The 11,136-nt window shown below is 44.7% G+C and overlaps 1 protein-coding gene across 6 annotated transcripts; it reads left to right on the plus strand.

Annotated features, from left to right (window-relative positions):
• The first annotated feature begins 393 nt into the window (after positions 1-393).
• On the plus strand, positions 394-10,658 carry PGAP4 (post-GPI attachment to proteins GalNAc transferase 4). 6 transcript variants are annotated; one of them, XM_078384859.1, is made up of 2 exons: positions 394-508; positions 7,702-10,658. In XM_078384859.1, exon 2 carries the CDS (start codon positions 7,806-7,808, stop codon positions 9,003-9,005), a length of 1,200 nt encoding a protein of 399 aa, XP_078240985.1. In that variant the 5' UTR covers positions 394-508; positions 7,702-7,805; the 3' UTR covers positions 9,006-10,658. The 6 variants fall into 6 exon arrangements, 5 of the variants coding, with proteins under 5 accessions (XP_078240985.1, XP_020646806.3, XP_078240984.1 ...); XM_020791147.3 differs by lacking the exon at positions 394-508 and adding an exon at positions 3,206-3,341; XR_013541392.1 differs by lacking the exons at positions 394-508; positions 7,702-10,658 and adding exons at positions 3,242-3,341; positions 3,727-3,854.
• Positions 10,659-11,136: the final 478 nt, after the last annotated feature.

Below are 11,136 nucleotides of genomic sequence, written 5' to 3' on the forward strand. Positions count from 1 at the left end.
CAGCTTCCGGGTTGAGTTGGAACTTTAAGTGAAAGCTCTGTGTGTGTGTGTGTGTCTGAATGCGAGCGAACAGATTGGTGGCTGTTGGGGAGGGCCATTTATTTACTCCTCCTCCCTTGCAGTTTTTAATAACTCAAGTATTTGGCTGGGTATCCAAATTCGCCCTGACAGAAATACGTGCCGGATCTTTAAGGCAAAATCAGGCAACTTCGGCATCTTCTCCAAGAGATGCTGAACTACAGCTCCCATGAGTACTCATCATTGACTGCGGCTGATGGGAGTTGCAGTTCAACAATACCGCTGGCGGGCTACACAAACCCCCTCCCCTCCCTTAACAGTTTCAGAGTAAAGCTTTTTGCAGAAAGGGATAGTCAGTTAAACTGATAACCGCTGGCCTGTGGAAACCGGGGAGGGGAGCCATTCGCGCAGCTTGTGAGCTAAAATCCTGAACTTCTCCATGAGAAACTCTTATATTGCACCTTTTTTAGCCCTTGAACAGAGCCCAAAGGTATGTGCATTTGTTTGTGACACTTCATTCTTTCCTCCCACTTTATGTTGTGCATGGCTTTCTACAAGTTTCAGTTTTTTACAAAACAGTCTCCTCTGCTAAAATCAATAAATAACTGCCCTTACTAAACACGAGTATTCATGCCTATAGGCTTGAAGTAACCATGATCTTAGGATACATGTCCACCCCCTCCTGGTTCTTTTGGCCTTTTTTGGCCAATTCATCCCAGATACGCCTTCCATTTTACCTGAGGAGTTTGCCCTGAGTTGTAATGACTCTCTCAATGTAAGAAGTTTTCACCAACAGTTTTGTACTCAAATAAAAGTAGATGAGATCAAGAGAAGTAAACTGTAAAAAACTGTAAGTAAGCTGAGGTGGGGGAAGCCACTCACTATTTTAGAGCTGAAACAAGTAAAAGGTTTCCAAATAAATGTCAAAGCCATATTCTCAGAATTAAATTAAGGAGCTACTCCCATTCCTCTCTGCAACTCCTATAATCTCCTAACCTGCCAGATGATTATATAAACATGATTTTGGAGTCAGATGAAAATGAACACAGGAAGAAAGACAGTAGTAATAATTACTGACAGTATCCACTTATAAGAAGAACATTTAGTGGTAAAACACAAAACGCAAAGATATGTTGAATGTATGAAAAATTGCAGAATCCAGGGTACAGAAAAATCAGTGTTATTCTTGAACTGGCCTCTATGAGAGCAACTTAAAGATCACATAACAGATGGTAGACCTGAATCTCAATGCGTTCAGCAGTTTAATGTTACAGTATCACTCTGAAGTTCCTTTCCCCATGAAAAGCCATCATCAGTGGTCTGAGAGTTCAATTCCCCACTGGGAATAGAGCCAGCCTGTGTGGCCTTGAGCAATCTGCTCAGTCCCAGGATGCCCCTAGAAGAGGACACTGGCAAACCACATTTGAGTATTTCATACCTAGAAAACCCTGGAAATGTTATTTATTTATTCATATTTTCATCCTGCCCAACTAGTGGCAAGGCTGCCTACTCTGGGCAGTGAACAGATTGAAATAGCACAAAATACGTAACAAAACCAGCAATAAAAGTCGCATAAAACAACAGAAAAGGGATGTAATCTCTAAAAATAAAATAATATACTGTAAAAAGAATAACAACTATAAAATAATTATAGATCCAGAGTACAGTAATAATAGGCAGCAGAACAAGGCAAATTCACAGGCACAAGAAGAAAACCCACTTATTCAAGCAAGATTACTCTGGGGTAAAGCCATAATGTGAAAACAGCCAGGTTTCAGCTTGTCTCCTACAACCTAGGAGGGATGAGCGCTAGAACTGACTTGGCCTCACATAATAATTATTAAAAGGGTTGGAATTCTATACATTCTAGTTATGTCACTCTCACTGTTTTGAACTCCGTTCAAGAAAGCTATTGCTTTAAACAACTAAGTCTTGTGGCACTTCAAAGACTAACTAAATACTCAGTATAACCACTCATGGTTGTTCACTGGCTGCAACTGAAGAAGTGGGCTAAAGTCCCAGGAAAGCATATGCCCAGCACCTATTGGGTGTTGCAAGACTCTTCTGTAGGTTTTGCTGCTAAAGACTACCAACACTAGCCCACCAGAAACAATTCCCTTAAAACATCTGAAGGCAGTACTCCATGTTTTTGAACTTGTGTGCCTCCCATACCTCTGGATTTGCTCTGTTTTTGTGCTTCCTGGATGCAATGGCTAAAAGTCAGCAGCTAGAATAGTCTCATTGAATCAGTTAGGATTCAGTGAGTCAGCACCTTGTGTAAATTCCATTGATTCAAAAAAGGGCTACTCTACTCTAGTTGCACCTTACAAATCTAAAATCTGGCACAGTTTTCAATCAATGGAACTTATGGTGGAACTAACTCACCAAATCACCAATGATTCAATGAGCCTACTTTAGTTACAATTTACTGTGCTTTGCAGCAGGATTTCAGACCATGTCCTTCTGGATTTTCTGATTAAAATAAAATGTGTACTGTAATGTGTCCTCAGTACTCCCCCCCCCATCTGCCTGGGTTCGAATATCACTTGATTAATTTCAACATGGCTGGGGGCTTGTGGACTCAAGGGGGTCTCGGTGGTGTGATGCCGCCAGGGATCTCAGGGTGCAAGCCCTGGAGACCTTTCTAATTAGCTGGGACTAGGAGACCATGGGCCACCCCCTCCCCTGCTTCCCTCTGAGCTTAATTGCAACCCCCACAGTTGATGGGAAAGAAACGGATTTTTCTGGGAACAGCATATGCTTTCCAAACCGTTGTAATGCAAAGCATCTGGGGGTGGGGGTGGTGAATTGGTCTGGTCTCGTGAAAGAAGAAGCCGACAGGGCTGGTCTTCGCCCTCCTGGGTCCAGGGCCTCGAGGAGGATTGCTGAAAACAAGCGGGCGGCGGGGGGGGGGGGCAGGAAACCGTTAAGCGCCGAGCAGGTGAATCATGCTGCGGCACTATCACGCCGCTCGCCTGGCACGGAAGGGACCCCGGCCTCCGTTTCCTCTCTCTGGTCGCTGCCCCCCCCCCACGCCCGCCTCCGCCTCGTGCCCTTCAACCCCGTCCTCGCTGCGGCGGGAAAGAGAGAGAGAGGTGGGCCCCCCGACCTTGCCCGCGGGCGCCGGGAAGCGCGAGAGCGACGCGCCAAAGGCGGGGCTCGAACCGCGGAGACGGCGCTTCTCTTCGCCGCGTTCACGACCGCGCACAGGCGCGCGCTCACACACACACACACTAGCCAAAAAGGGATGCGGAGAGGAGGCGAAGGCGCGCGCCCGGACCGTTCCTTCACCAAGCGGACCGAAGTTGGTTAAGAAAAAGAGGGTACGTAGGAGGAGAGGGCCGGCTGGCTGGCTGCGTCGACCGGTGGCCCCCTTCCCGCCCGGCCCGGCCCGGCCCGGCCCGCAGCGTTCCTGTGGCCGTTGGGAACGGTAACGCGTTTCCAACGGCAAACAAGTGCGTAGGGGTGCGTGCGTGCGTGTGTGTCTGTCTAAAAATAACACTCGTTTTTAGAGTCTCGGGAGGGGAGAACTCTTACTAACTACAGATCATGGTTGCCGTTATCCTCCCGAGCCTTTTATTGTGTGCGGTGCGCTGCCCTCTGGGACTGTGAGCTGGGGGGGGGGGGGTTGGTTGGGAGGTGGTGTTTGAGGTGGGAATCGGATGATTTTATTTTTTTATTTTATTTTTATTTTGCTTGTCGCCCGAGGGACCTGGGGAGTGAAGGAGGGGCAGGAGGAGGAGGACGAGAAAGCGGAGACTTCGTGAGATCTGAGGTTTGGACGAAAGGGGAGCTTTCTCGAAAGCGAAGTTTCAGGCGGTGGGAGACAGATAGGCAGGATGATGGGCTCCCGACCGAGCCGGTGAGGGTTGGCATCCGCTGGCGAATATCCAGCAGAAACGGGGTAAACATGACTGCATTTGCAGAAGCATCTAACGGCGCCTTGCCTTGCCTTGCCTTGCGAAAGGGAGCTGCTTCTCTCTCTCCGAGCAGGCATCTGTTTTCCTCTCTTGAGCTTTAAATGCAGTTTATGTCATGGCTGTGTTAACGGCGTCGAGCCTCCCCAACTCTGCCTCTTCAACGGACCTTCGTTGCCAAATGGATTTGCCTGTTTTCTGCTCTCACATTATTCTTGTTGCCTTTATAACTCTTTTGTCGTTTTTATTAGGGTTTTCCTTGCTTGACCCTCTGTAATCCTCCCCCCCCCAGGGCATTAGAAGATTGCCTGTCAGAAGCGCATAAATACATTTTTATTGACTTATTTTGGCTTGATGGCTTTCTCGCCAGATGACTTACAAACAAAAATGTTGCTAAAATGCACAAGATGTTTTTTTAAAAAAACAACAAAACTCGTAACAACAAAAAGAGTGCTAAGTAAAAAACAGTTTATAAATACTAAACTAAAATACTCAGCATCCTGTAATACAGTCCCTTCTTGATTTAGTTTGTTGAAAAGCTGCCTGAAAAAGGCTTTTAGCTGCAGGTCTTTACCTGCCCTGCTCCCAGAAGGATAGAGAAGGGATCAGCCTCTTGGCAGGGAGTTCCACCGCCTCAGAGCAACCATTGAAAAAGCCAGCCTCGTATTCTTACTAAGCTGTGCCTGTGAGGGCACCAAGACTGAGAAAAGGCCCTTCTGTTCAAGATCTCAGAATCCAGAGTGGATCATATGGGGACATATGGTTCTTCAGATAGCCTGCCCTGAACCCAGACCATATAGGGCTTTGTTGGTCATAACTAGCAGTTTGAATTTGGCTGAGAAACACATGGCCAGCCCAGGACAGTTTGCTGCTTGAAGCAGAACAACAGACACCCCTCTTCCTGCTGGAAAGTATGAATTACCAGAAGTTACACTGTTCCTACAACCAAGATGTTTTGGAACCCATAGGAGAAAAGCACTCCAGCATGTGTTCCAGTCCATGGCAAAAACAAAATAAATAAAAAACCCCGCTGCACTGACAAATTAAATAGCTGAGAAATTAATAGGCAGCACATTTATGACAGTAAAAAAATCTATTGCCCAAGGTGGCAGCTCACTGCTTAATGATTTGGAGTTAACCACGGTCAGGTTACTGAGCAGGTCCATGTCTGCTTAGCCTGTATAAAGTTCCTAAACTGGGGTAACCAACCTAGCACCTTACACACGTTGAACTACTACTTCCATTGTTCCTGAACATTGGCCCGAATGGCTGGAAGTTCAAGTTCATCAGCATCTGGAAAGCCCCAAGTACCCTATGCATGTTGTAGACTGCATTGATCCCCACATTTCTATATTTCTTTCTCCTGTTGTAGAAAATTTGCCCAACACTGTGTTGTGAAGAAGTTGATTAACTATGTGGATTTTACACCAACTCATCCCCCCCCCCCCAAGGGTGGATTCTTTTCAAGTTATCTGTCTTGTGTCTGGAGCTGTGTCAATGTCCTGGCTTATTTCACATTACCAGTTAGTTAATATAGTATAATCTTCTTGATGGCATAAATATGTTTCTGACAGATGTTATAGATCTCAAATTTCTCAGCTTGAGACTGGTTTCATAATGCAGTGTTTCCACAAATTCTGAATACCCTGACATATCACTGCTTCTGCATTAAAATTTGATGCCAGGCCCTCTACCTGACACCCCACGAACAATAAGGCACCCCACAATCTATAAACTGAAACTTAATCCAGACAAGACAGAGGTGCTCCTGGTCAGTTGAAATGCAAATAGGAAACAGGGATGCAGCCTGTGCTGGCTGGAGTGACACTTCCCCTGAAAATCTCAGGTGTGCAGCCTGGGGGTTCTCCTGGGTTCATCCCTTGAGTCTGGATGCCCAGATTTTCAGCTGTCACCTGGAGTGCATTGGCACAGTTAAAATTACTGTGCCAGTTGTGCCTATTCCTGGAAAGGTCTGATTTGGCCACGGTGACACATGCCTTTGTTTTTTAAGATAGCTTTTAAAATATTTTATACCAGAAATGGAAACACTTTTTAAATGCCTGTTTGGTTAAGAAGGAGCTAAAAAGTTTGATCCTGACTTTCAGGATCAAAAAGTTCAAGTCTCTTTTCCCTGTTCTCAGGCTTGCAACAATGTTTATATTTTGAACTTTCCTGCTGATGACCAGTTTATAAGAAAGCCAAAAAGTAAGAGGTTTTCTTCTCTTGAGTTTTAAATACAGTTTAAAACTTTGGGGTTTTTTTCAAAGTCACTATTATATGCCTGAATTCCTTCCAAATTAAAAAAAAAAGCAACAGAGACTAACCACACTCTTTTAAGATAAGCAGGTTTGGTCTGTTCAATATATTTGATCTGTTTTAAACCTGCAGGCAGAAAATGCCACTGGTGTCTGCATGGAGAGTCTAAAAGAGTTTTGCTTTTAAAAATTCGTAACTTGAAAATAGTTTTGCCCAAATGTCCCCAGATTTGGCACTGATCTGAAGTCCAGTTTTAAAGTTATAACTTTTTGTTTATGGTGTCCCCATTTTTAAAATTGCCTTATGGAATGCTGTTTGCTCTGCTGCATAATATCTATTGTTGCACTCTCATGCAATAATCTAACACTGGAATAATCTAACACTGGAAAGTGCTTCTACCTAAGAACATATAAATATGATATGTTGTCAAAAAGAGTCTAGTCCCACATTATCCTATATTTCATAAAATACGCTGTCAGTTGATGACAGTGCATATTTCTACGTACCCCATCTTGTCTAACATCAATTGGCACATAAATGTGCTCATGAAATCTCAGTTTTGTAAATCCTCTTAGATGCCACTCAGCTGAGCAGTACCAAAACCAGAACAAGAATTTGTTTTCATTCATATATAACTTGCTTTTCAACCAAGATTTAATTGGTTGAAAATTAAATCTTATTTTTAATTAATTTATTGTTATTAATTAATTAATTAAAACTTAACTGGTGTTTTCAGAAGTGGATTGCAATTAAAATTCCAATACAAATAATGTTCAATAAAATCATAGCTAGCTTGTTTCTATATAAGATTGATAACACTGGATTCCCCGGGTGTGCCAAGGCTCACAAATAAAAACAACCTCAAAGCATGAGTTACTGATACTTGTATTAGAAGACCAGAAAATAAATGATAGACATAAGCTAGCTTTTGATCCCATACGAATCTTCATCAGGCTTGGCCCCTTAGTGCTGTGTGTGGTGTTGAAAAAACATGCAAGTTCCCTAAGTCCATGGTCAGGTGTACAGGACAGGCTCATTTGTTAAAAAGAAGGGCTGTAGACTCAGGCCCGACATGTAGGTGTCAGATTTCACCTCTGGTAGTGTTGACTGGAATGTCTTTTCCAGCCCTGTCTTTTCCAGTCCTGTATGCTGCTAGTCATTCAGCATACCCCCCCCCCCGCTCTATATCAAAATACAAGGCTCTGTTTTAGCCTGGTAAACACAAATCAAGTTGTTCCATTCACAGTGATCCTTTTATGAGACCCAAATACTGTTTTCTAGGTATCCTGCTGTTCTCACTAGAGCAGAAGTGGGAACTTAGTGGTCCTCTAACATTTTGGACCTCATACAGCTAGAGTGCAACTTCTGCCATTCCTCAGCATTAGCTATGCAGGCTGGGATTGAGAGACCTTGCAAGTATAGTATCAGGAAGTCTATAAGAAGTTTCAGATTTGTGGTCATCTTTGTCAATATTGATACAGTTCAGAGTTTTCCAAACTTCTTTTTACAGCTTTGAATCTCGGGAGGTCAGTTATCCCACCACAGGAAACATTCCCAAAGGAACATATGGGCTGAAGGAAAGACCTACAACCTGAACTGTGCTAGCCTTTCAACATGACCGCCATGCTCCCACAAGGAGCACTGCCTTGGGGAAGGGTGTGTCGTTTGTCTAGCCCAGTGGTGCAATGCCTGGCCTTGATAGTGGTGACATTTGGAGTGCTAGTTCCTCTGACTTGCCAGCAGCTCCTTCATTCCTATTTTTACATGCGATTCTGGTACCTGAACCCTATGAGTCAAGATTTCCTACAGCAGAACCAAGAGGATGGCCTGACTGCCCTCCATTACTTTGAGAGGCTGCAGGCCCCCAACAAGTCAGAGATGTTAGCTGGCCAGACCTCACCACCATGGCTACTGATCACCATCATCACCATACAGAGGCAACCAGAGTTCCACTATGTCCTTCAGGTGGCTGCCCACTTCCACCGCCTCCTTCAGGAATGTGGCTCTTCTTGTCCGCGCCACCAGATTGTCCTCTGCAATGTGGAAAAGGATCCCAGCAGCCACCAGGATGCTCAACTGCTCGCTAAGTTCTTTGCTGTGGTGGACCGATCTGGCAGTAGCCATCAGAATTTGGACCACCTGTTGAACCGCTTTGAAAAGGAGAAGCGGGACTATGCCTACTGTCTTGAGAAGTCACTCCAGATTTACAAGCCAGAGTACGTGTTACTGGTGGAAGATGATGCTGTCCCAGAAGAGGAGATCTTTCCGGTGCTACATCACTTGTTACAGAGGCGTTTCTCCAAGCCCCATCTCCAGAATGCCCTTTATGTGAAACTCTACCATCCTGAGAGACTCCAGCGTTATATTAACCCAGAGCCCATGAGGATCCTGGAGTGGCTTGGAGTAGGCATGTTGTGGGGGCCGCTTCTGGCCTTGGTATATGCTTGGACAACCAATCGCTCCAGCCTCAGTTGGCCGATGGTGCTGTTTTTTGCCCTCTATAGCATGCTGCTGGTAGAACTGGTGGGACGCCATTACTTTTTGGAGCTTCGCCGCGTGGCCCCTCCACTCTATAACATTATGCCTGTGACAGAGTGCTGTACTCCTGCCATGCTGTTTTCTGCCCCTTCTGCTAACCGCGTCTTGGGTTACCTGAAAGGACAACAGTGTTACCGTGGCTTCGCCAAAGACACTGCCCTTTACTCTCTACTACGCCTGAAGGGAGAGCGGGCATTTGTGGTGGAACCCAACTTGGTCCGCCATGTGGGGATGTTTTCTAGTGTCAGGCTCAGTGAAAACCCAAAACTTCTTTGATACTTTTTGGCTCAGGAAGAACAGAAGCAGAATAACAGAGCAGTCCCAGTGCAGCGTCCGTACCACTTTTGACTGTAAACTGGTGGTTGCTGGTTCAAACGCTCTACACACAATTCTCAACACACACAAAACTGGGCTGTTCAGAAGTTTCCCATTGCCTTTTCACTGAAGTACTAGCTTATTGGAGGATAAGCTAGCAGGTTGGGGGAGTATACAGGGCTAGAGTGGGCTACTGGTGGCCCTCCAGTTCTTGTTGAACTGCAACTCCCACCAACAGCTATGAAAGCTGGAGCTGATGGGGCTGAAGTTCAGCAACCTCTAGGCAGCCACAAGAGGCCAACAGTGCCTGATCTAAGGGTACAGGTAGGCGGCAGAAAGACGTGAAGTCTGTTTTGCAGCATCAAACCGTGCATCCAAAAAAAGCTCCATCTTTTACAGATAATGAACAAGAATTCACAAAGTGCTTGGAAATTTGTTTATTTCAAAGATACGCAAGTGAAACCATTTTTTGGATCACTTTCCCTTTGCTGAGATGCACTTACTGTCATTTTTTACAAGTGAATTATTTAATAACTGCCTTAGTCTTTCTCAAAGACAGATAGTCCTTTTCAGGGGAAAGAGGGTTTGTTCCAATCCCAACATCTGTTGAGCATCTTGCATTGTATTAGTGTCTATTGTATGGCGTGGATTTGCTTGTGTGTAGTGTGTTTTTTTTTAAAAAAAAAACATGGTGCAGGCCTCTCCAGGGAATACATCAGTTTAGAGTGCAACTGAGAGTGGCTGATTCAAGCTGCAAAATCCCCCAGTGTGTGGACCTCAGTACCACAGGAGGAATACACAGTTTGACCACAGTGAGAATTCAGTGTTCAGCTGGGCGGCCTTTCTAGACTTTCTGGTGCAGCCCTTCTCACCTCCCGAAAGCTAGCTCCAGAAGGTTTTTGAACCCTCTAAAGTTAATTTTGGAAGTGTAGTGGAGGTTGAGAGGTCTACCGTAAGATTCTGCTCAGTGGTTGTAAAAGATGAGAAGAGGTTGGCTCACTTCTGTGTGCTTGCTATACAGCTTTTCTAGTGATATTTTCTAGGGATTTTGAAGGTGTATTCTTCAAGTTGTCCTCCCTAGGTTATTTATTTGTTTGACTTGGTGTTAATCACTTCCTCTTCTTAGACGTTAACCATTAGTGATTAAAATACTGCTTAGGGCATGGATGAGAAACCTGTCATTATCCAGATGGCACTGGACTCCAGCTCCCATCATCTCTGACCACTAGCCATGTTGGTGAGGCTGACAAGCATTAGATCCAGCAACATCTAAACTGCCACAGGCTCCGCGGCCCTGGCTGAGGAGGTGAGCTTAAATAAGAAACTGCCCAAAAAGGCTTCTGTTTCATGTGTCTCTCATCCATTACTTCCACACCTTAGCAAGAAACAGAAGTGCCTTATCTAGACAACATGCATTGCTTCTGAGAATCGCTTACAGGCTTCTTTTATGCTCCACTAATACATGTGAACAGCAACTTCTCACCCTCAAGCCCCAGCTGCTCTATGCATTCTCTGCCTTCCCCTCTCTGTAAACCTGTGTTGTGCACTGTATTTAATATCAGTATGGACTTGCAGGGAAAAAATCTACTGAAATAAAGGAGTTTGAAAATGGAATTACTGTATGATTTGACTAGACTCACTGGGCTTATTTGAACATTGCAACCCTGTGCAGAGGCTGCCTGAAAACTGCCTTCCCATCACAAGTTTTTCCCTCCCCGCTCTTTTCCATAACCCTTGTACTGGGTGTCCAGTGTCAAGATTCTCTATGCATGTAGTTACAGGGGCTGAAGCATTCCATGCTGTCAAGAATACTAAGAGAAGGAGCCAAGAAGTTCCTGCTTCAGGTCCTTGAGGGAACTGAAGCTTGTAAGAACCATATTATATATTTGGATCAAGGGAGTCAAAGTCGAAAGTATTTAGAGGCCGTATTTAGGGACAGTTGGGTTGGCATGCCTTTTTATGGTACCAGAAAGCCAAAACCCACAGGTATTTCCAAAACAATTATATTAGAAACTCATTGTATATAATTTGAGAAAAAGTGAAAATGAGAATGTACATAAAAATACCAAGATGGGTTTCACATATAGAAGCA

The sequence above is a fragment of the Pogona vitticeps genome, chromosome 2 (assembly GCF_051106095.1).
Source record: "Pogona vitticeps strain Pit_001003342236 chromosome 2, PviZW2.1, whole genome shotgun sequence".
In the NCBI taxonomy this organism is placed as follows: domain Eukaryota; kingdom Metazoa; phylum Chordata; class Lepidosauria; order Squamata; family Agamidae; genus Pogona; species Pogona vitticeps.